This window comes from Formica exsecta, unplaced genomic scaffold (genome assembly GCF_003651465.1).
Source record: "Formica exsecta isolate Colony F162 unplaced genomic scaffold, ASM365146v1 scaffold258, whole genome shotgun sequence".
Lineage (NCBI taxonomy): Eukaryota > Metazoa > Arthropoda > Insecta > Hymenoptera > Formicidae > Formica > Formica exsecta.
The window spans coordinates 781,516-806,562 of record NW_021849849.1 but is presented as its reverse complement, the minus strand read 5'-3'; the positions used below and the strand labels follow the sequence as shown (position 1 = coordinate 806,562).

The window sequence follows — 25,047 nt, the reverse complement described above, 5'->3', positions numbered from 1 at the left end:
ACAAAAATTTCTTTATTCCTTGATTGGTCAATCAAACGCCATTCTACTCTATGGAGTAAATTTTGGAACGTAACCTACGACATTTCAGGGTTTCAGGGTTACCAACGCTAAGAAACAAATTCTCGAATTCAAATTGCATTGCTCGCGTTCTTCGTCCTTCTACCGTGCCGATGCACGTAGAGGCACAGATGCAAGGCAAAAGTATAGAAAATGCATGCAAAACAAATCCGGTTTTCTTTATATAATGAATTTAACAGCCATTATGAAATTTAGTAACAATTATGAAAGCTATTTTTATTTTCTTGCGTGGTCATGTGCTATTTCTTATTCTGTATATGAGTTTTATTTATCGAATAATTGTAAGGCTATAGGAAATCAAGAAGTAAAATGTTATAATGCTGATGCTTTCACTCTCTCATATGCGATTTATACTTTCAGATTTTGATAATTATTATGATGCATACAATGATTTTGATAGAGGATGGACTTGGATTGGAAAAAAACGAGATATTTCTGATCAAGAGTGGCGTGCATGGCTTGCATTAGTAAACAAACTAATATCATACATTTTTATACATCATTTTTTCAGTCAGATTATTAAAGTTAATAGTAACAATATGGTAACACATTTATATATATTTACAAAATATATTTTATAGAAAAAATGTGCAATTCAAAGAAGTAACATGGAAATCTTTCAGATATTGTGTTGTTGGTATATCTTGTCATCTACAGCTTTTCTGTATTATTATATTGGTTTATTGGGTGCATTATGTGCTCTACTGCAACCTAGTCTTTTACATATAATAACATATAAATATAGTAAGAATGTAGCATGGTTAATACATGTTTCATTCCTATTTGTAATACATATATTAAAAATACCGAATGGTATTTTTCAAAGCTGGCTAGGATTCGATGATGAACAGCATTATATTTTGACACTTACAATGTGTTGGATACATTTAAGAAGTATCAGTCACAATATGGATAGTATTGATGACAAACTTCTCAATTCAAATAATTTTATTCAGAAATTAGCATATTGTTTATACTTGCCCACATTATTTTCAGGGCCACTTATTTTGTATCATGAGTTTGTTGAGTCTGTATGTATAGTTTTCACAATTTTATAAAATAATTAATATTATAGAAAATATATAGTGTTGACAAAAATAATGAATCTTTTAGATTAATCAACCACATCAATATTGGAATTACCAAAAACTACAAACTTTTGTGTTAAATTTAATTAGATACATGTTCTGGTTATATTTTACTGAATTGTTGCTACACTTTATTTATGTAAATGCTATTCAATATCATCCTCAGGTAATAATTTATTTATGCATAAGAATATCGTAAGAATATTATATTTGCATAAGTGCATATATTGTGGTTTTTTTTTACAGATTGTGCAAAATTTAAATCCTTGGGCACTGTATGGTTTAGGATATTGCATGGGACAATTCTTTCTGAACAAATATGTTGTAATCTATGGGATTTCCAAGACTTTATGTAATTTAGATAATGTAAAAGCACCACCACCACCTAAATGTATAGCTAGGATTCATTTATATTCCGACATGTGGAAACATTTTGATAGAGGATTATATAAATTTCTTATAAAGTAAGTATATAATTAACATCTATGTATATATTTTATAGGAGTTTTTTATTATTATAATAAATTAGTCTCTTTATTTTTTCCAGATATATTTATATCCCTGTACAAAAGTCAAATGGGTGCTTTGGAAAATTGTTTGCATCATTTTTATGTTTTGCTTTTGTTCTTATATGGCATGGAATACAAGTGAATATTTTTATTTGGTCACTGTTCAATTTTATAGGAATAGCAATCGAAAGTATAGGAGTATCAATTGGCAAAAGCAAACAATATCATAAAATGCAGAATATGTATTTATCTCCAAAAAATATTAAGAGATTTCATTGTATATTAGCAAGCCCTCTTTTAGCAATGTCAGCAATATCTAATTTTTATTTTTTTGGGGGCCCATTAATTGGTAATATTTTTACATATAACATAATACTATATGGTAAGCTTTTCATGTTTTAGTTTTTATATTCCATACATTTTATCTTGTTCAATATATAAAGAAAATAAGTTTATTATTACATTTTCTACAAATACTGAGACAATATTTATTGCTTAAATATAAATATTTTATCTTATTAACAATTTAATAATTTCACAAATAATTTAATATTAACAAAAAAATTGAAATGTAATTTTCTGTTTACAGGATCCTGGAAAACTTTATTTATTCTGTTTTTCTTTCTTTATTGCTGTTGTCAAGTTTCTGTAGATGTTAAAAATTGGGAATTAAAAGTTCGAAGTTTGACTTGATTAAATCGAGGTTGAAATGCTTCATTTTCAAAATACATACATCCTTCTCATATTTGTTTGCGTTTAAGATTATCATCTAAGCTCAATGAATGGACGAAGTTAGGACCACATACATCAGTATAATACCAAATACCTAATATAATATACAATATTAATAAATAGATTTACAAAAACATTGAATAATCACATTATTCGAAAATCAGTATTCAAATTATTTTGAGAAAGTAAGAAATCGTAATTAATTTTCTTTGAATTAATTAGCTTTGATTATAAACCGCGAGTAAACAGGTTTAATTTGCTTGAATAATTTCTCCGTTTGATAATCTCTTCAATTTTACTTGAATATTCAAATCGAATGTTTTAGGTATTATTGTATTATTAAAAATAATATTTAACTGTAAACAGATGTAACAATAATAAACAGATAAAAGTAATTTGATATTAACAATATATTCAATGCAATAAAAGAAAATAAAGCAATTATTCTTATCGAGTCAGTTTCCTACACCCAATAGACTCAATTTTTTGATTTTTCTAAAATTAAAAAATTTTTGGAAAATTAAAAATCTTTTTGTTTTGTTTTTGTTTTTTTGTTACATCTGGTTGAAGCTTCAAATATAGTCGAAATTTAATTCTCAGTTTTTTGTAAAAACTGACAAGAAGCGCCGATATATATTTATAATAGTTCTAATATATTTATATAAGTTCAAGTAATTAATAGATTATAGAAAAAACATCAATTACCGAAAATGCAAGACTGTTGTCCAAATTAAATAAGCCACAGACTCTAACGCGCAACGGAAAGATTCGAAGACGTACTCCCAACTCAATCGCTTCCTAAAAACAAAAAAACGTCGCAAAAATATATGTTCATAACATTTCTTTTATTAAAAAATAAAAAAAGGCAATTATATTCTTTTAATTATTAAATGAGTACAAATGATTAAAAATTTATCTTTATACTAAACGGTAAAGACGAATTTAGGAAAGTGATGCATATTGAAATAGAGAGCTTACTCTGTATAATATTTATTTTATTACTCACAGTCGAAAAGTCGGTGTGTTTGAGTGCGGGAGTTTTCGCTAAAAACATCGTTCCGGCCAATGCGTTTGCCTGAAATATTTTATGTGATAATTTCGCTCGTCAGAGACGAACATAACATACATACCTGATCGCATGTTAAATGACAGATGCGACTTATAGTGATAACTTGAAATGAAAAAATTAGTAGCAAAATGCATTGGACGCAAGTCAGGAGCACGTTGTCTCTTTTATGTAAAACGCCAAAGATATATGAAAGAATGTCCAGTAACATGCATGCGATCCAACAAAATAACTGCAGACTATAATAAGAATTCAAATGATTTGTTGCATCGATCAAACAGCTGTGCAACTGCTGAAGATTCGAGATTGTAAGACGATTAATATGTATCACAGATATACCGGTATCGATGCCGACACCCATTCCTATATAAAAAAATTTTACACATTGTCAAAATTAATTACAAAAATAATACTACAAACGAAATTGTTTAACTTTTTGCGGGGCAGTTAAATTTCAAATTCGTAATTAGCGATCCGAAAAATGTATAAATACAAATTTTAATAAAAATGCCTTTAATAGACAGAAAGGGTCCCTCAAAAAGTTAAAGAATCCATTTTATTTAGATAAGTTTTTAAACATGCATGAATTTTATGTGAATAATTAAAAAATTAATATTTGATCATTATAATCATCATTTTAAGATTGATTTAATTTAATCGTAATCAAGTCTGTTGATCGATTGATGATATATAATACCAGTCAGTTTGCGACATAGTCCATTGAGACGACGAAACCTACGATACAATGCGTCGTACAAGAAATAAAATTTTGCAATCTCTATCGAGAATGTAATTCGCATTATAATTTGTAACGCAAGCAAATAAAAAATCATATGAGGTACAGCAAACATTATTAGTATGCTGATGACGATCCAAACGACGAAAATCGTTAATATAATCAACCATTGCATGTAGCAATTCATTCGTTTATTATCGTTGCACCGACTATTATGATGTCGCATTAAATCATCGAATTTACGAGCGACAGCTACGGCCCGTTCAAATTCTGCATATCGCAAGCAAGACAGCAACGGCGTCAGGATCATGTAAAAGCACCGGTTATACCGATTGCCCTGCTGCAGAACACAACCTATCGTTACGATATCAGTGTCACAGTAATCTCTAAAGCCTTTCGCATAATATCCCGCGACACAATACAAACCGCACATAATTAGCGAATATGCCAATAACGGTAGGCGAAAATTTGCGGGCACGCGAGATCGTTCATCGTCAATCGTGTGCGGGTGACACCCATAAAAACGCGACGCGTACAGAAACCATCGACAATTTTCTAGCATGTTTTCTTATTAAAAAAACTGTCTGTCTCTAAAGAAAAGAAGTAAAAGTCTCTTTACAAACGGAACCGACAAAGTAATAATAACGATTTATTTTTATCGCGTGTAGATCTTTCACAGATATTATAATGATTATATGAATAAACCGCTCTGCGAAATTTCTCACAATCGTTGATGATTTTTTTCTTTAGAAGATTTTTCGATAGTCTGCATGGCGAATGAAAAAAAAAATAAAGGAGACAATAAAAAAAGTTTGTACATTTTTTTTCTTTGCTTATTATATGACAATTAGCCTTATCTTGATAAATGTTTGCATTTATATGTGTGGGAACGTTAATGCGTGCATACGCGTAATATATGTCTATCATACGCCATAATATACATTTTTGTAACGATCAGATATAATATCATAATGCACGCAATTGATCGATCGTGACGGCTTATAATGGATTTCGCAAAGTAAAACTGTTATTTTTATCATTATCGTATTATCGATAATAATATTCTCTTTTTATTTTTCTATTTTATTATTATTGTTATCATCTTTGATTAAAACTTGTATTTTAACGTAAAACAAATTTTGATTATTACCGACATGCGCAACTTTTTCTTTTATTTTATCTTGAAATATTAAATATATTTTATATAGGATAATATTTCTCTCGAAACAAATAGTTTTTTACATGCGTTTGTTTTTACATACGTTTAATAAAAATATGTACTTTAATCATGTTAAGCAATTATTAAAGAAAGCTGATAAATCGCCATATTACATATATTATTATATTAGTTAACAATTAGAACTCAAAAAACAGATAAAAAATTTAAACTGATGTAGTCAAACATGATCGATATATCTATCGAACATATGTATCGAACATATCGATTATCTGTAGTATCGAAGTTAGCCGAAGGTCTAAAGTCTAAGGTCTGGTCTAATATAACAAGTAATAATATATAGAAATTCGTGAATTTTATTATTATTCATTTGTCACATTGTCGCTATCATGGAGAAGTTGATAAAAGAGAAATTGACCGAATTTCTAGATTTTCAAATTCCAGATGATTTAACCCAGTAAGTGCAGAGAGGATAATAAAAATCTTTCTCTCCACAGCTTATTTGCATATTGTTATGGCACATATATTTTGTCAATTTCAGATATGTTATGCAAATGGAAAATGAGAGAGATTTAGAAAATTACTTAGCAACTTTATTGGACAATGAAAATCCGAAACACAAACAATTTATAACAGATTTGAAGAAACAACGTGGTGAGCAAATGTAGATGAATTTTAAAAGACTATTTTTGACAGATTATCACATGGTTATTAAATTATTATTGTTCCAGCATCTTATACTAATCAAACAGGTTACAAGAAAACAAGTAATAATGACAATATACCTAATAAACAGAGTGAAAAGAAAAAGGGAAAAGCAAAAGGAAAAGAAAATGTTCAGGTATATTTTATACTTTTCCAAAATTATTTAACGAGTAACTGAAAGATAATTATAAAAACTTTTTGCTGTTTTCTTGTATAGATGCAAGAGGCTGCAAAATGTGAAACAAAGCCTGAAAAAATGGAAAAAAAGAAGACTAAATTTGTTAATTTATTATCTCATGGAGATGTTCTCCTGAAAGGTATTCATATGATAATAAAATCTGTATAAGTAATGCATATGTACATGAAGCAATAATTTTGATAAATGATATATTTTTGTGACAATGTTTAGGGAGACACAAATGTAACTGCGAAGCAAAGGGACATAAATTAATTAATAATTGTCTCAATTGTGGAAGAATAGTTTGTACACAAGAAGGTGCAGGACCATGCTTTTTTTGTGGAGATCTCGTTTGTTCACCGAATCAACAAGTGGTTCTTCAGAGTAAGACTAAACAAGCTGATAATTTGTACAATAAATTGATGGAACGAAAGCCAAATAAAGGCTTTGAAGACTCCCTCAAACAGAGGGACAAACTTCTTGAATATGATCGCAACAGGTATGCACATGTTTTGAATCTTCCAAAATTATTTATGCTTTAATTACTAATGATCATAAATTAATTATATAATTAATAATCATAAAACATAGCGCCCGCCGCACTGAAGTGATTGATGACGAGTCAGATTATTATCAGTCAAATAGTGTTTGGCTTTGTGCTGAAGACCGCAAAAAGTTACAGAAGCAAGAATCGGAAGCACTTGCTCGCAAGCACGCATCGCGTTTAGATAAAAGAGTTGCTATAGATTTTATGGGAAGAATAATTGATGATGGTCAATTCAATAATTTACAATCAGAAGAGCTTGGTGAAACAATGTCGTATGACAACTTTGAAAATCCGAATATCTGTCCAACAATAGAATTTGACCGTCCAACGGTAAGATCGCGAATTCTTTATAATTAATAATAGTAAATTACATCAGAAGCTCACTTTTGACTAATCTTGAACAATCCTGAACCTGGTGTACATTTTTTTATTATATATCATTATTACATCAAGTTTATTGATATGGGAATATCTGGAACAAGTAGAAGAATGGGAAATGACACATGGAACACAGAAAGTAGAATTCAAGATAAAGAATATTTGGAAATGTCTGATCAAGGCTTGTGTTTGAGCATGCATCAGCCTTATGCTTCATTGCTAGTGGCAGGAATAAAAATGTGAGTTCATGATACATTCAAAAAACTAATTTGCACGGTCAGAATATCTGATATAAATTTATTGTTATCAGTCATGAGGGTAGAAATTGGTATTCTTCGCACAGAGGAAGACTGTGGATAGCATCGGCTGCTAAAGTACCTTCCACTGAAGAAATATCCAATATACAGCATACCTACAACATATTAAAAAGTAGTTAGTAAAAAGTATTCATCTTGAAATATTTATGTATATCTTATTTTCAATTATATTTTTATCTTAACTATATTTTTAATATTTATCTTGACAATTTTAGAAACATTTAAATTCCCTGAGACTTACCCCACGGGTTGCTTGTTAGGCTGTGTAACGGTGACTGATGTTCTACCTCAGGCAGAATATAGAAAACTATATCCAGAAGGAGAAAGTGATAGTCCATATGTTTTTATATGTGAGAATTCTTACATGTTACCAGTACATTTTCCTATGAAAGGAAAACATAAAATTTGTAAGTAGTCACAAGAAATATATATTTCCATTACTTAATATATTTTCAGTAGCAATGTATTTCCATTAATTATGATTAATATATTTTCAATTAAGTTTAATTCTCCTTTCAAATTATAGATAAAATGGATAAAAAAATTCATCAAGCTGCTTCTAAATGTTTAGAAAAAGCCATGCGAATGGCCAAACAATAACTGATATTCTCTTACTTCTCTTGTATCACTTCTCTTCTGTTAAATTAAATAGAACAAAAATGTTTTCCAGAGGTATATGTTTATTCATATTAATAATTTAAAAATGTTACATGCATTCTATATTAAAAATAATCATCTGCGTTTTGTACAAAAGTGTGATTTTTCTGATATATCAGCATCTAATAAAAATTTTATCTAAATATAATATGCATACTCTATATTAAATTCGTTATTTGTATACAACAGATCATTATACAATTTACATAAACTCTACAAAACGTTACAATGTAACTGTTTATGCATGTTTTACATTATCTATCTACCTACTTTGTTTATCATTCTCTCATATATTTTGCCCATGAAAAAATATTATCAATTCTATTATGGTTATCAGACTTATAAACGGTATTAAAAATTATTTGTATCGAAATCGAGTATATATGTGTTTGAAATACAAACACATTATCTAAGAAAAGCACGAAGATCATTATATTATACTAAATCTTCATTTTTAAAAAGTGCCAATTATGTTATTTTATTAATATTTCAATGTGTTGCCTATATAATCAAGCACAATATAACTTTAAATAGTATAAATCATTTTTCTTATTATGTTGACATATTAGATTATGTGAATTAGGCTAAATCAGTACAGTCACACAATAAAAATTTTATATAAATTAAAGTACAGTAGCACAAGCATTGTTATAGATTCTCTGTTGAGCGAAATTCCATTATCTCTCAAAACATTTTACATTAAGCTAATTGACTATGTATATACGTACATAATATCGTTTTATGCAACATTGATAAACTGTGAAAACACAGCATTTTGCACATACATATCTTACATATAAAATTATATATCTTCAACAATAGTACATATCTCTAAAACAAGCTTAAATAAAGGGTAAAACATATGCTGCAATAATATGTTACCAAAAGATATTTAGAATAAGTAGATCGCATTTTTTAACGATTCAATGAATAAGGAATGTATAAATAAATATTTGTGTGATAACTGTTTTTAAATAAATAGATAGCTACTTCCATTTAGTTTTAATACAGATATAGATACTATAAAGTTTCATCAAATTATAGTATAGGATTCACACATTTTTTTCTATCATATTTTATATCCTCGTTACATTTATAATCTTTTCTTGTGATAATATAGCGCAACATTTGTATTATTATTATAACAACAATCCGCAACTAATAGTGCAATAATTTTATACATAGTACATTCTGGGAAGAAGGGAGAGGATAAAGAGCGCGGAATCTAACATCTTTTTTTTTTCTTCTATCTTCTTTTTTTTTTGTATTTTGTCAAATTTGCTTTTAGCGATATTGTCAAAAAACAATCCTTTAGTTTATAACATTGTATAGACTACCATTTGCATACCGTAAAAAAATTCTCTCTCTTTCTCTTAAGCATGATGAACTTCAAATAATTTTGTTGGTTGCATAGTAGCTATATAAAATTTATTTATTATAGTAACAGTATACCTAATTTTTCAATTCATTTCAAAGCTCTTTTTTAAAAATTAATTATATTGAATTGATCTATTCATAAAGAATAAAATTTATCTTAAATCTCGAATGTGACGATTTAATTTAAGAAATAAATTGCACAAAATATTATATTATTAGAATTATATAATTCTTATATATGCATATAAGAAGCAAACATATTTTTTTAATAAGTAACATTCCAGCGTTTTGCGCATTTCTTAATTAATCTCAGTGATATAGTTTTATGAGCTTTGGCCTAATATCTGATTAAATTTTATTGTTTAATGATAAGTCTCGTCGAATGCTATAATAGTACTAATGATAGTGATGCACGCGATTTCAATGCCTACTCAATACTCATTTAATAGGCCACATAACACAACATAATAATATTAATAATGCTAAGAAAGTTTATTACAAGCTCCCTTATCCTGCGTGAGATAAATTTTAAAGAAATAGAGCTTTCTCTTCTTTATATACGTTATTAATATATATTGTATGCCTCTAAGTTTTCTGTATTCATGTTTCTCATTTTAGGTCGTTGAAAAAGATTCACGTACAACTTATTTGTTCAAAGATTCTATATCTTACACGCAATACCTTTGTGCAAACCTTTGGGAGAAATGTGCGAGAACTCCTTTCCTCTTTCACGAAGAGTCATTTCTCTCTCTCTCAGTCTGTTTATATGTATGTCGGAGAATCCTTCAGACTGGTATGGCAAGCATCACAGATAGAAACATTCTTTTCATTCACTAGCGTGCATTGCGGACATTCCTTACCACCACTGGCGAGCGGTTTATCTTCATTCCCTTTGCATCTCGATTTGGCGCACATTTCACAAATATCTCGATCGGGCATATTCAGATACGTGCACGTTGCGCAATTCCATCTCTTTTTATTCTCTGCCTTTTCCTCTTCATTCTCTCCTTTGCTTAACCGCGCGACATCAAGATTCTTCAGCGAATCCGCAATTTTCGCTATCTGATCCGAAGATTTGTGCGTACGCGGAATCGGTAGAGTTTGACTGTTATGTCTTTTGTCTCTGTTATATGTTTCAGTACTGTATCTATTCGAGTCTGACAAGTCGAAGGATGAGGATTTCTTCTTGAAGGGCAGAATGTCCTGATGACTCCCATTTATCTCGGACGAGTCAATCTCATTCGCTTCGGTCCTACTGTTAGTTCTTCTTTTTTCGAATCTATGCGCGCTATATTTGTCTTCGTTCTCCGTTTGTCTAAACGTCTTGTGTTTGGACATGCGGATGGGATCCAGCTCCTTCTTATATTGCAATACATCGTCCCGATCGTCAAGATCCTTATAATAGCCTAAACTCTCGAGATTTCTGTACACAAAGTCCCACGTATCGTAACCGTCCTTACCAACGCTGGAATTCAACTTGCTGGCGATCTGCCTTTTGTCATTTTTACCGTATTCATGATGATCTCCGTCGCTCGAAGTCTGCCGTCTGTAGAAGTCCATTTCGTCCAAGTCTGATATCCGATGGGACGTAGGTTTGCGGAGAGCGTGTGACTTGTCCGCGTAATTCGCAACGGATGTCGGCACGTCGAGTTCAATCAATCTGCCGGTCGGTACTCGGGCCGCGTATGCCGGTAACGTGGCGCAATACGGATTCGATTGCGCAGCGTTACCGTAGAATTTATTCCCGTGAGATGGTAGGCAGCTATAGCTATTGCAACAATTGACAAAACCGTGATCGATAGGTTGGTAATATCGATAATTGGCCGGTACTGCCACATTTGTCGCATCCTCGATACACCGATAGTCTGCCGTTTGACAAACTGACGGCATCGTTGTGTTGTAATTGGCGTGCATGACAGGATGATGATAGGGAAGAGGCAACGGTACAGTTTCCACACTCGTTTGCTGAGGATAGTAAATATCTTTGTAACTATCGATTTTCGCGCACCGATTCTGATGCACCTTCTCGAGGAAACGATAATTTAGCGCTCGGATGGCTTGCTCAGGCGTACCGACATGATTTTCGCGAAATTCCAACACTTCCAGCCAAGAGATGGTGTAGTTCTGTGACACGCTTTCCCATATTTGTTTCAAGATCTAAAATTTAAAAGTAAAATTAATTTGTATTTGCAGTTAATTCATGCATTAAATGATTGCATTATCTGTTGATTGATTATTTGTTATTTATCATCATTCATTACCTGACATTCCACAAAGGCTACAATAGCATCCCTGCTAACATTTGAAACTTTATCTGGATCAATCGGTCCATCTAAAGTCAATACACCCAGACCAGTATGCTTGTATCCCATTTGCTCAAACATTAACTCTGCACCTATTAGATTCGCCTCCACTTCGTGCTTGTAATAACCGCTATATGTCTAAAATTAAATCAAATATGCATACATAAGATTTTAGTATGTTAAATCACATAGAATAATGACAGAATATTTTTCAGCTAATTACCCTCACTGTCCTATATTCTTTTCGCCAAGGCTGTGCCAAAAGATTAGCTGCATATAAGGAAATTGCGCTCCAAGCAGTAGCTGCTCTGTATCCACTGAAATCTGTCACTGTCGCTGCTGATCTATGCAAAATATCTGCCGTTTCTTGAAACACATATTTATTCTCATTGGGTACTAGGCAAAGATATTCCTTTATAAAGCCTAAAATTTATATATTATTGATATCAAAATATATAAAATACATGTACAATATAGAAGTTGACATTACATAAGATAATCTGATACACATTACCTTCTAATTTGTGTCGTTGTTGTAGTTTCAATGGACTATCATCCGTCTGCAAATATACCAAATGACTCTGCTCCAATTTCATACTAATCTCTTGTAGCCTGTCTTTGCCCCTGATTATTACATCATTTGCCATGTTTGTCCCTACAATTGTAATATAACAGCAAGTTAATGTTGTAATAATATTTGCAACTACATACAACTAACATAGGTTGTCCTTTTAACTTTTATATATATATACATATATATAGCTATAAAAAATTGAAAAGTATCATTGCGCGAAGTTCTAATGTTTTAAAAACTTGACTATTTGTACAGATATTTGAATAAAATATATGTAACAATCCGTCGACAAAGTGTAACGTTTAAGCGATACGAACAGCAATGTCGTCTAGAACTGAAAATATGACCAGTGTCTCATGCACATTACAAACCTCCTAGAAATCTGATTTTGGAGCAGATTCCCGATTCAAACTACGGCTAGCTCCAACCTAAAAATAAATCCTATATTTAGTAACGGAATCACGGGCTTCTGTAAACGCGACGATGGTTTTGCGATTACTTGGCGCGCGGCGTGACTTTCCATTTCAGGTCGCACAATCCACCGAATAGATACGATAAACATTGAAATAATGCGTGCTGTTACATCTCGTTCCGTAAACTGTAAATATTTTTCGCAAGTTTTTTTCCTTGGTTATGTTCGCATTACATCATGCATGAAATGCGCGAAGATACGAGATGTATTACCGAATCGTCTTTGTAAACGTGACTCCGCCAAGTGGAAATTACGCGAAACTTTTACTGCGAATTTTGAATATAAATTGCAGATAAATAGAAAGGGAGATGTAGCGGATTTAAACGATATAGAAAAAAAAAGAGATTGTATATTATTGTATATTTAAATTTTAATTCTTCACAAAGATTTAAAACTCATAAATATTTAAGAATTAAAATTCATAAATATTTCTTTAATAAATGCACCAAATTGTAATAATAACTATTTAATAATTGCGTAATTAATAATATGGAACTTTATTTTATTTTGTATAGATTTATTTAATACTTTTTGTAAAACAGATTCACACAAATTTATTTTATTTTACAACAAGATAAATGCTTTCTTATGCAAATTCAAAATAATAATAATCTATTTTCCTGCACATATATTATCTGCCCTAAATTTATCTTTTTTTTCAATAATAAACAATTTCTGTAAAAGAAAAAATATAATTAAAAAATGAAATTAAAATTTCTGCCTAACAATGCATGACAATTAAAATCTAATGTGACTGTAATTGAGATGTGGACGCAATTAAAAATATATCAATAAAAACAGTATATATATATCATTTTGTGATGGTATTTTGTATACATCTACATTTATAAATAAAATCCATATCAAAAACAAAATATTTATAAATTTCTTAAAAAACGTTATCGAAGATGATACATTCTTTACTTTCAGTTTCATAAATTTAATCAATGAAATAGTTTCATACTATAAACATATTTGTCTGTGGATAATTGATACAGATCATGTATAAATGTCGATTATTTAAGAATATATATATAGATATATGTATGTATGAAAAATGTGCAACATATCTTAAAGACTGTTATTCAGATCGAGACGTGGCCTTTTACTGCGCACTGTTGATGCATCGTCCTGGGCGTCGCCATTGGTGGACAAGAATTCTCTTTTTCTGTCTATGCTCTAAAAAAAATTTTATATTCAATTAAAAATATTACAATTAGATTGTTTGATAAAAAAGATCAGCAATATATATGTAATTATTAAGTAATACATTCTATAACATAATTATAATATAATTTTTAATGACAGAATATTTTTCAGCTAATTACCCTCACTGTCCTATATTCTTTTCGCCAAGGCTGTGCCAAAAGATTAGCTGCATATAAGGAAATTGCGCTCCAAGCAGTAGCTGCTCTGTATCCACTGAAATCTGTCACTGTCGCTGCTGATCTATGCAAAATATCTGCCGTTTCTTGAAACACATATTTATTCTCATTGGGTACTAGGCAAAGATATTCCTTTATAAAGCCTAAAATTTATATATTATTGATATCAAAATATATAAAATACATGTACAATATAGAAGTTGACATTACATAAGATAATCTGATACACATTACCTTCTAATTTGTGTCGTTGTTGTAGTTTCAATGGACTATCATCCGTCTGCAAATATACCAAATGACTCTGCTCCAATTTCATACTAATCTCTTGTAGCCTGTCTTTGCCCCTGATTATTACATCATTTGCCATGTTTGTCCCTACAATTGTAATATAACAGCAAGTTAATGTTGTAATAATATTTGCAACTACATACAACTAACATAGGTTGTCCTTTTAACTTTTATATATATATATACATATATATAGCTATAAAAAATTGAAAAGTATCATTGCGCGAAGTTCTAATGTTTTAAAAACTTGACTATTTGTACAGATATTATATATGTAAATATATATATATACATATATATAGCTATAAAAAATTGAAAAGTATCATTGCGCGAAGTTCTAATGTTTTAAAAACTTGACTATTTGTACAGATATTTGAATAAAATATATGTAACAATCCGTCGACAAAGTGTAACGTTTAAGCGATACGAACAGCAATGTCGTCTAGAACTGAAAATATGACCAGTGTCTCATGCACATTACAAACCTCCTAGAAATCTGATTTTGGAGCAGATTCCCGATTCAAACTACGGCTAGCTCCAACCTAAAAATAAATCCTATATTTAGTAACGGAATCACGGGCTTCTGTAAACGCGACGATGGTTTTGCGATTACTTGGCGCGCGGCGTGACTTTCCATTTCAGGTCGCACAATCCACCGAATAGATACGATAAACATTGAAATAATGCGTGCTGTTACATCTCGTTCCGTAAACTGTAAATATTTTTCGCAAGTTTTTTTCCTTGGTTATGTTCGCATTACATCATGCATGAAATGCGCGAAGATACGAGATGTATTACCGAATCGTCTTTGTAAACGTGACTCCGCCAAGTGGAAATTACGCGAAACTTTTACTGCGAATTTTGAATATAAATTGCAGATAAATAGAAAGGGAGATGTAGCGGATTTAAACGATATAGAAAAAAAAAGAGATTGTATATTATTGTATATTTAAATTTTAATTCTTCACAAAGATTTAAAACTCATAAATATTTAAGAATTAAAATTCATAAATATTTCTTTAATAAATGCACCAAATTGTAATAATAACTATTTAATAATTGCGTAATTAATAATATGGAACTTTATTTTATTTTGTATAGATTTATTTAATACTTTTTGTAAAACAGATTCACACAAATTTATTTTATTTTACAACAAGATAAATGCTTTCTTATGCAAATTCAAAATAATAATAATCTATTTTCCTGCACATATATTATCTGCCCTAAATTTATCTTTTTTTTCAATAATAAACAATTTCTGTAAAAGAAAAAATATAATTAAAAAATGAAATTAAAATTTCTGCCTAACAATGCATGACAATTAAAATCTAATGTGACTGTAATTGAGATGTGGACGCAATTAAAAATATATCAATAAAAACAGTATATATATATCATTTTGTGATGGTATTTTGTATACATCTACATTTATAAATAAAATCCATATCAAAAACAAAATATTTATAAATTTCTTAAAAAACGTTATCGAAGATGATACATTCTTTACTTTCAGTTTCATAAATTTAATCAATGAAATAGTTTCATACTATAAACATATTTGTCTGTGGATAATTGATACAGATCATGTATAAATGTCGATTATTTAAGAATATATATATAGATATATGTATGTATGAAAAATGTGCAACATATCTTAAAGACTGTTATTCAGATCGAGACGTGGCCTTTTACTGCGCACTGTTGATGCATCGTCCTGGGCGTCGCCATTGGTGGACAAGAATTCTCTTTTTCTGTCTATGCTCTAAAAAAAATTTTATATTCAATTAAAAATATTACAATTAGATTGTTTGATAAAAAAGATCAGCAATATATATGTAATTATTAAGTAATACATTCTATAACATAATTATAATATAATTTTTTAAATGTAATATAATGTAATTTAATATAATATCATTTAACGCAATATAATTTAATAATATAATATATTATAATTACATTATTAAACATAATCATAAGGCACTTTTAACTAAATATCTGTAAATATCTTTATAAATATATCTCTATTTAACAAAATATTACTTTAAAGTTGGTTCTTCTCTAATTAATATTATGTAATATGCTCTGTTTTAGGCATGTAAATTTTTATTTCAGCAATATTCATGGTATCTTATCAATTAATCTATTATATATTTGTCATATAATCTTTTTTACCTTTTTATCCCACTGTTGATGCAGATATCTCAATAGAATGGTGGTTTTCTCAGTAACAATAACTGAGCAAGTATAAAATAATTAATTACCATATGTATATACAGTATATTAGTCTGCGTAATTACAATCTATATATACTTTGCTCCGAAGGATAATCCTTAGTTGGAAGATAAACTGAAGGTCTCTTGACGCATGTCCGATTCCCATTGTCAGTATGAAAGTTTGCAAAGTTGTTTTCGTCATGTGATGGGAGACCCTTCAAAAACTCAGCAACAGACTGCGAACAGGTTTTAACGCAAGCTTATACACAGAGACACTACATTTGATACCATCCTATAACATATCTCAATACAAAATATTATGGAAACAAAAAACTTAGAAAATTCTAAGAATATTTAAAATTCAGAAATACTAAATTATAAGTTATTTGATGTAAACAGTGTTTCTTGAAGTGACCAATGTGATATATAATCGCTGAAATTATAAAAAATAGAAATCAAACGATCTTTACATCTCTCACCATTCTAAACGGATTATCTGTTGATTACAGGATTTAAGAATCGTTCACTTATAAAATAAAAGACTTTTAGACGAATAAATCACGAAACCACGAAACGATCGTCAAACCTCCATACTATTTTTTTGGTTCAGTGGTTTTAGCGCCATCTAAAAGTTTACTCTCGAAAAGGTTAGAACTAAAATGAGAATATGTCGTTATCAATCGGTAAATATGTGCAGTCTTATTTTTGAGATATATATTCTCTCCTATAAATTTGTAGAGTGCTTTCAACTCGATAATGTAATTTCTATAAACGAAATGTGATATATTTATGTGTATCGGTGTGCATATGATACTTGTATGCATCAAAATATATTTTTTGTTTTGAGTTTTATTAAATAATATATTATATGAAAATAAATGGAGCTTTTTATTATTCTAGCATTAATAACAAATAAATAATAGATAGTAAATCCAAAATCTTTTTTTTCGATGTTTATATTTATCTTATGTACAAAATCACTCTTTTTTACTACTTTCACTACTTTTTCAGTACGCTTATAAAAGTGTCCCGTGGTAAAGAAATTTTTCCGATCATTCTCATTTTCTTTTTTCCTTCTGCTTGTTGTGCCAACAATTTTTTTCTTCTAGTAACATCACCTCCGTACTAGGAAAAAAAAGAAAAAGATACTTTAGATAGATTAGATATCATTAAAAATAATAATACTACTTTTAAGAGTTAAAAATTTACTTATTACTTGTATGTATTAATATACATATTTACTTACTAATTTTGCTGTTACATCCTTTTTGTATGGTTTTAAAGTTTCTCTTGCAATTACTTTACTCTTTATTGCTGCTTGGATTGCTATTTCAAAAAGTTGTCGAGGAATTGTTTCGAGAAGCTTAGCGCATAATTTCTTGCCCGTTTGCAACACTTTCGCTTTATGTACAATTGTACTTAATTCTTCCACCTGTTTTCCATTCAAGAGAATATCTAACTGAAATTTGTATAAAAGGTATAATTCATTCGTATTAAATATTTATAAGTATATAAAGGTTTTCAATTTATTAAGAAAATTAAAGTCACACATGATAGTGCAAGCAAGGCTAAAGCCGCAATAATATTTAATAATTACCTTTACTATATCTGACAATTGATAATCATAATCTTCGTAATCAAAACTAGCATAACCAGAACTTATGCTCTTTAAGGAATCATGAAAGTCAAGGATTACTTCGCTCAATGGCATTACATATTGCAGCATGAGTCTGTCATTGCCAATAGTCTTGTTTAATTTTTCTACGCCTCGTTTTTCTCGGCAAAGTGACGTAATATCACTCATATATTTAACTGTACATATTACATAGCATTAATTATTCTATAGATAATAATAATAAATATTAAAATTAAAAAATGTGACAAAAATGTGAAATGCTATCTTAAAATCTTTCATCAAATGTAAAATTGGATTTATAGTTTTTCTTTTTTGTGTAATCCTTAAATTCTGCTTTGAGTAAAAATAAATTTTAATGCATTAAATGAAAAATACATACCTGGTGTTATAATAGTTGCTATAATCATAGGTTCGTAAAATTCGCTAACAATCTGTATGTCTGGGAAATGCGCTGGATTATTAAAACTTATAACGTCTTTTTTATATTTTGCTATATTTTTACTGCCAAAAATCTTTGCCTTATATGTAACTGCGGGTGCTGTAACTATTGGCTGTGCCCCATATTCCTGTTCAAGACGCTGAATAAAGACTTCCATATGTAATAAGCCTAGAAAACCAATTCGCCATCCTCTTCCAAGTGCAATGCTACAACATGTAATTTTTTTGTATTAACGACAAACTTATCAATCCAGTTGACATTATATATATAATCGACCAAATCAAAATCATTTAAAATAAACTTTATATCATTGATAACATATAAAGAAAATGGTTTTAATATATGTTATTAGGAAGATTGATAAAATTTGTACCTTGATTCTAAAGTGACAGTCACAGCACTATCGTTTAATGTAAGCTTATCGATAGCTGCTTGCAAAGAGACAAATTGTGACTGATCCATTGGATATACACCTGCAAATACCATCGGCTTTGGGGGTTTAAATCCTTCTAAAGACTCAACAGATTGATGCCGCAGATGCAAAGTGTCACCAATGTGAGCCTCTTTAGACTTCATATTGCATGCAATGGCACCTACTTGCCCAGCAAATCTAGATACATTTTTAAATTGCGTACAAATTATAGATGAAAAATATTGTATTATGTATATATTTCATACTTTAAAAAAAAATCAAGTTATACTCACTTACATTGTCTTCACATTCTCTGCATAAGGTCTAAGAAGGAAAATACTTCGAATTTCATACGATTTTTGCATATGTAAAGAGGTGATGTATTTGCCAACTGACAGTGCTCCATCTTTCACATAAATTAAAGAAATAGCACCTTTATGCTTATCGTACCAACTGTCAAATATTAGTGCTCTAAAAGATTGATCTCTACATACATTAGGTGGTGGAATTCTTTCAACTATAGCATCTAAAACTTTATCAATGCCAGTGCCTAATTTAGCAGATATTTTGATAACATCAATATGTTCTACATCAAATAAAATTTGCAATTGATCTTTCACTTTTTCAGGATTGGCATTTTTTAGATCCACTTTATTGATTACTGGTATTATTACGAGATTTTTATCTCGCGCCAAGTAATAATTAGCTACTGTTTGTGCTTGGACACCATCGTTTGCATCAACCAACAATATAACTCCTTGACAAGGAGCTAGTGAACGATGGACCTCTGCCGAAAAGTCTACATGACCTGGTGTATCAATAAGATTTATAAGATAATTCTTCCCTTGATATGAATAAAACAGTGAAGCTGTCTGTGCTTTCACAGTAATTCCACGTTCTTTCTCTACTTGTAAATTATCCAAAACTTGCTTTCCAGAATTTGCCTTTATGGCCCCAGTTAATTCCAGCAGTCTATCTGCAAGCGTGCTTTTACCATGGTCAACATGTGCAACAATACTGAAGTTACGGATATTTTCAACTGGGATATCATATTCTACATTAGTTGTCTCTCGTACGGAAAAACACTTGTTTGATGAATATATCCACCTTCTAAAACAAAATATAAGATTAATCAAACACACATTACTATCTATCTTTCTCTTTTATAAATTTTCTTTTTTATCTTAAATTGAGAAAAGTCTTTATATAAAATAAAATATAGATAACCTTTGTTGCTTGAAAATTTTTGTACTGCGAATAGTACGAATAATCTCAGTGTAAAATAAATTTGATATAACTTTACGCATTTTTATATGTATTATGTAAAGCAACAAAATGAATGAACTACGTAACAATTTCCATCAGACAATATTTCGAACAATTTGTTGCATTTGAATGTGATAAATATCTTTCCACTACTTTAAATCATGAAAAATATCAAGGAAAAAAAAATACATGAGGTTATGCCAATGCCACAACTGTACTATACATATATATGTCTGTCACTTTTTATCATAGATATATAAAATATATAGATGAAGTATTAATTGCCGATATTGGCAAGAGTGCGTTCGAAAAAAAATCTTTGTCTCTTTTGTCCTGATTGGTCAATTAAATGCTACTCCATCTCACGAGAAGGATTTTCGAACACATTCTATGCGCGTTTGTCGTATCAACAATAATGGCGTAGTAGTAGTGTTTATTTTCCTTTACGTTTATTTGATTTGTTCTCGGGACGCTTCATTATAGTCGAAATAATTATTTCTTACATCAATAATCTCTGCTAAAATTCTCTAAAGAGTTTTGAGATTTTTTGTGGGTTCTCATTGTGAAGAATCTTTCCTTATTCTTTGGCATATTTGTAGAAAATGGATACACTCGATACGGAAATTTGCGGTTTTCTGAGTGTGAAATTGGTGGGAAGTAGATTTATCGCGCAGAAAGTAAGGAAGAAGACTTTGACGTTGTCGAAGGTTTGGAAACGATTGTGGTGTTCTATAAAAAAATTAGAACCCGGCCTCGGCGTGCAAGTACAGTTTGACACTAAGCTCATTTGTGGTGGCAGTGCTTCTGCAAAACAAGGTGAAAAAGGTAGTTGCATCATAATACCGCCAAATGCGGTGGTATATCGCATTCGGTCTAAAACGAAGCAATATGCGTTTGCTGTATCATCAGCGAAAGACAGAAATCCCTTGCTGTCATTGTCCGCTAATTCGGAAACTGAGACACAGCACTGGATGGCAAATATTAGACAATTGTTGAAACCTAGAAGACATTGTTGCATGGAGAAGTTTTATAGCGTGTCCATGGTTGATAACGCGCATTCCAAGGCATCAGGTTTAACTGGTTAATACAATTTTTATATATATTTGGAATTATATTCTCTTGTCAATTATAAAGTTCATATATTGATTTTGATTTAATTTTTTCTTTAATTTATAAGGTTTGTATGGAGATTTGATTGCCAACGATACAGGAATTTTTATCAAAGATGTTTATACCGGTGAAACGATTGAATCTTTCGAATGGAGGGAATTTAGTCAATTTCACTTAATGACAGCAGGCCGTCCAGAAGATGTGAAACGTATTTGTGTAATGCATACCACTAAAGAGTCTCGTTGTGGTATTGGAGAACTCTATATATTTTGTCTCGAGGCTAATAAATTATTACAAGATTTAGTGACACAGGGTCGTGGTCCAAAACAAAAATCTTTGAATTTTGACACAGAGGATCTTGAACCAGTGATGCACCATTATAAAATTAATAATCATCTTTCACAGCTAGAAAATAATACATCACTTCATATTCTTGACACAGAGGCTAATTGGTATATACTAATGTATATATATATATATAGACAAATAACAGTATTATTTGTAATGATAAACAATTAGTTCTGGAATAATATGCGGAAAATACAGTTTAAGGGCATCAACCTGCACTAAAATCATAGAGAGTATATATGAATCAGAACCCAATCTGATATACAGCGAGAAAGTTGATTCTTATAATCCCAAGATATCAAATACTTCTATTGCTTCTGGAATTTATGAAGAAATTGTAGACAATATATGTTCTTCTAAGCAACAAACATCTATTTCCAACAAAGAGGCAGATAAAATTCCATACAATCTGCAGATTAAACCTCCAGCATTACCACCACGACAGGGAGAAAAATCAGACAGGTATGATTGTAAATTTTAGTTTTACTTTACATTTTTTTCGGGTGTTTCTTGAGAAAAAGGTGATAAACATGAAATAAGACTAATTTTCAAAAATAATTCAACATCGGAATGTTTTTTAAAACAGGATCAATGTAGGACAATATTCCTATGCAAAAATGTCCAGTCTTGAAGCAAGATTAGAAAGTGCTGAAGAAAGTATACAGAAAATTACTTTCACAGACAATAATTATGTTCCGATGTCATCTCAATTAAGAGGTCCTAATATATTTGAATCTGATGACACGGAACATTCAAAAGAAAATGATTATGTAATTATGCGATAGTATTTGTAATGTAAGTAATACATAGATATATATTACCATTTCGTAAAGCTAAGATATTTGAAAATATGTAAATGTCTCAAATGTTACATACAATATTTATATTATATACAATATTTATGTGGTTAAATAATATTTATATAATATTCACATAATATTATGTAATACATATTACATAATACTTATTATTTGAATGTGCCAATTTAAAATATACATATATTTATCTATTGATTATTTTGTGTAAATTTTATACTTAACAATAAATTTTATACTTTGTGATATATACATATCAAAGTTAACAGATTTTTGTTATTTTAAGGATTATTGATTTGACTGAAGTTGATACAATCGGGTTAGAGTAAAATATATATGAAGTTATTGTCTTCTGGCAAACATCTACTTTATATTTTCGCAAAATAGTGATGAGTGTTAGTTTGGTTTGAAGAGTACCTAATCGCTCACCTGCCAAAATATTGTTTGTAATGTTACTAAATAAACGATAATTTTGTTAAAATATTAGTTTTGAGTTTTATGCACATATAGTATTTTACATTAAATAAAAAACTGAATATTGATTTTACGTACCAATACAATATCTTGATCCATATCCAAAAGGTATGAAATGCATTGGATCTCTGGATTGTATAGTTTCCTTTGTGAATCTCTCTGGATCATACACTTCTGGTTTTGGATATATTGTTGGATCGTGATGAATTGCATAGACTGGTATAATAATAGTTTGACCTTTCGGTATGGTTATTTTAGTGTCTCTAAAAGTGTAACTTGATAATGACTTTCTTCCTAACATAGCTGCTACTGGATATTTTTGTAATGTTTCTAAAAATAAAACAATTTCAGCATAAGTTTAATTCGCTTATTAGAACATTATTATGCGAATAATTAAAAGAATTTCAAAGTTTCCAATTATTTTCGGGATTTGATGTTCAACGAATGATGTGCTGCCTACAACAAATTCTATCATAATCAAAACACATGCGTATGGGAAAAATAAATTAAAGATTTTATACACAATTACTATAATTATTATTATAATTATTATTACTACAATTACTATCTAAATCATGCTTTTTTATAATTATCAATATGGTAATTCCAGCGACGAAAGTTTTTACCTATTTTTATAATGATAATTTTGATGATTATATAAGGTGTGCAACTTGAATTGAGCAAATCGATAAATTTTATTTATCTGTACTACAAAAATATTATGTTATTCTTTGTGTAGTTTAAACATTACATCATTTTTAAGTATTTCAAATCAAAGATTTACAATTTAAACAGATTGGGAAAAAGTATTTAAACCTCAAATACAACACAGAATCTAGTTTTTGATTGTTTTATCTCTTTGCCAAAAAATAAATAATATGTACAAAGGAAAGAAGAGCAAGAAAAATAAATACCTTTTCACACGTATTAACGCAAACTATTGAAGCTACTCTGCTCTCGCCTTTTATATTCGATGCTAATAGATGATGAATAGTTAATTTAAGATATGCGATTACATAAAACTAAATATCTTCTTATAATGTTGTTGAATAGTCATTTATGTAGAAAAAAAAGATAAAAAGCGAAGCCATAGAACGCAAATATTTGCGTTATTAACAGAGCTGTTAACAGAAGTCCGAGATCTAAGTTAAAAATCTAAGTTTATATATACACAAATTAAATAAAATAATAAATATAATATTGAATTAAATAAAAATTACAATAGTAAAATAATTATATTTTGTATTAAAATAAACAAGAAATTAATGGGAAGGGGCTTACAATGAGATATACAATCGAATTTAATTGTTGCGAATTTAAAAAGATCGGAAAAAAATTTGTTTCCTATGAGTGTAGACTGGAAAGTATTTAGTTTTGTGAAAATATATAAGATACATAATAAATATTTAATATAGTCAGAAAATTGAATTTTGTAATACATTGTTTTAAACCATATTAATCCACTGATGTTTTATCGCACTCTAGAAGGTGAAGGGAACGAATCAAGTTTAAAAATTGTTTAGACTATTTTACCTAGAAAAATTCTAAACATCTGCGTCTTGTGTTTTTCTTTTGGTCTTATACACATGGATAAGTAATATATCGATTGACGCAAAATGTTCATACATTATGTAAGAGAATGTTAAACATGTGTCGGAAATGTGTAGACAATATTATGTATTCTTTTTATTTTTAAAGTTCTAAAACTTGGCGGAAACAAATATATTGCAACATTCTTATTCACATATATTTTTTATGCTG

At 29.6% G+C, this 25,047-nt stretch overlaps 7 protein-coding genes across 12 annotated transcripts; 3 read left to right on the top strand and 4 right to left on the bottom strand.

Annotated features, from left to right (window-relative positions):
* Positions 1-17: 17 nt before the first annotated feature.
* Positions 18-2,373, top strand: LOC115236618 (protein-cysteine N-palmitoyltransferase HHAT). 3 transcript variants are annotated; one of them, XM_029809180.1, is made up of 7 exons: positions 18-359; positions 439-620; positions 702-1,109; positions 1,192-1,332; positions 1,413-1,630; positions 1,696-2,057; positions 2,265-2,373. In XM_029809180.1, the coding sequence occupies exons 1-7, from the start codon at positions 215-217 to the stop codon at positions 2,366-2,368; spliced, it is 1,560 nt and encodes a 519-aa protein (XP_029665040.1). In that variant the 5' UTR covers positions 18-214; the 3' UTR covers positions 2,369-2,373. The 3 variants fall into 3 exon arrangements, with proteins under 3 accessions (XP_029665040.1, XP_029665042.1, XP_029665041.1); XM_029809181.1 differs by having other exon boundaries at positions 28-359; positions 1,714-2,057; XM_029809182.1 differs by having other exon boundaries at positions 19-359; positions 439-1,109.
* Positions 2,374-3,074: 701 nt separating this feature from the next.
* Positions 3,075-5,237, bottom strand: LOC115236553. The gene is made up of 3 exons (XM_029809079.1): positions 4,171-5,237; positions 3,502-3,836; positions 3,075-3,205 (listed from the first exon to the last, which is right to left on the bottom strand). Exons 1-3 carry the CDS (start codon positions 4,769-4,771, stop codon positions 3,083-3,085), a joined length of 1,059 nt encoding a protein of 352 aa, XP_029664939.1. The 5' UTR covers positions 4,772-5,237; the 3' UTR covers positions 3,075-3,082.
* Positions 5,238-5,642: 405 nt separating this feature from the next.
* LOC115236598 (activating signal cointegrator 1) lies at positions 5,643-8,324 on the top strand. Of its 3 annotated transcripts, none has more exons than XM_029809141.1 (10): positions 5,643-5,843; positions 5,928-6,040; positions 6,118-6,227; positions 6,309-6,408; positions 6,501-6,768; positions 6,861-7,146; positions 7,270-7,433; positions 7,505-7,623; positions 7,727-7,918; positions 8,038-8,324. In XM_029809141.1, the coding sequence occupies exons 1-10, from the start codon at positions 5,776-5,778 to the stop codon at positions 8,109-8,111; spliced, it is 1,494 nt and encodes a 497-aa protein (XP_029665001.1). In that variant the 5' UTR covers positions 5,643-5,775; the 3' UTR covers positions 8,112-8,324. The 3 variants fall into 3 exon arrangements, with proteins under 3 accessions (XP_029665001.1, XP_029665000.1, XP_029665002.1); XM_029809140.1 differs by having other exon boundaries at positions 7,505-7,626; XM_029809142.1 differs by lacking the exon at positions 8,038-8,324 and having other exon boundaries at positions 7,505-7,637; positions 7,727-7,859.
* A 440-nt stretch (positions 8,325-8,764) lies between these two features.
* LOC115236597 lies at positions 8,765-13,281 on the bottom strand. The gene is given in 7 exon segments (XM_029809139.1): positions 8,765-10,366; positions 10,368-11,702; positions 11,807-11,986; positions 12,072-12,271; positions 12,363-12,503; positions 12,794-12,850; positions 12,922-13,281. Coding segments are annotated over 5 exon segments (1,884 nt in total). The 5' UTR covers positions 12,496-12,503; positions 12,794-12,850; positions 12,922-13,281; the 3' UTR covers positions 8,765-10,330.
* Positions 13,282-15,649: 2,368 nt separating this feature from the next.
* LOC115236601 (DET1- and DDB1-associated protein 1) lies at positions 15,650-17,416 on the bottom strand. 2 transcript variants are annotated; one of them, XM_029809146.1, is made up of 4 exons: positions 17,266-17,416; positions 16,884-17,022; positions 16,746-16,807; positions 15,650-16,332 (listed from the first exon to the last, which is right to left on the bottom strand). In XM_029809146.1, exons 1-4 carry the CDS (start codon positions 17,266-17,268, stop codon positions 16,225-16,227), a joined length of 312 nt encoding a protein of 103 aa, XP_029665006.1. In that variant the 5' UTR covers positions 17,269-17,416; the 3' UTR covers positions 15,650-16,224. The 2 variants fall into 2 exon arrangements, with proteins under 2 accessions (XP_029665006.1, XP_029665005.1); XM_029809145.1 differs by having other exon boundaries at positions 17,257-17,407.
* A 310-nt stretch (positions 17,417-17,726) lies between these two features.
* On the bottom strand, positions 17,727-20,796 carry LOC115236596 (translation factor GUF1 homolog, mitochondrial). Its single transcript, XM_029809138.1, has 7 exons — positions 20,501-20,796; positions 19,571-20,383; positions 19,235-19,471; positions 18,802-19,067; positions 18,384-18,598; positions 18,033-18,245; positions 17,727-17,911 (listed from the first exon to the last, which is right to left on the bottom strand). Exons 1-7 carry the CDS (start codon positions 20,578-20,580, stop codon positions 17,786-17,788), a joined length of 1,950 nt encoding a protein of 649 aa, XP_029664998.1. The 5' UTR covers positions 20,581-20,796; the 3' UTR covers positions 17,727-17,785.
* A 123-nt stretch (positions 20,797-20,919) lies between these two features.
* Positions 20,920-23,286, top strand: LOC115236599. The gene is made up of 5 exons (XM_029809143.1): positions 20,920-21,619; positions 21,717-22,101; positions 22,196-22,459; positions 22,584-22,792; positions 23,099-23,286. Exons 1-4 carry the CDS (start codon positions 21,142-21,144, stop codon positions 22,780-22,782), a joined length of 1,326 nt encoding a protein of 441 aa, XP_029665003.1. The 5' UTR covers positions 20,920-21,141; the 3' UTR covers positions 22,783-22,792; positions 23,099-23,286.
* The last annotated feature ends 1,761 nt before the right edge of the window (positions 23,287-25,047 follow it).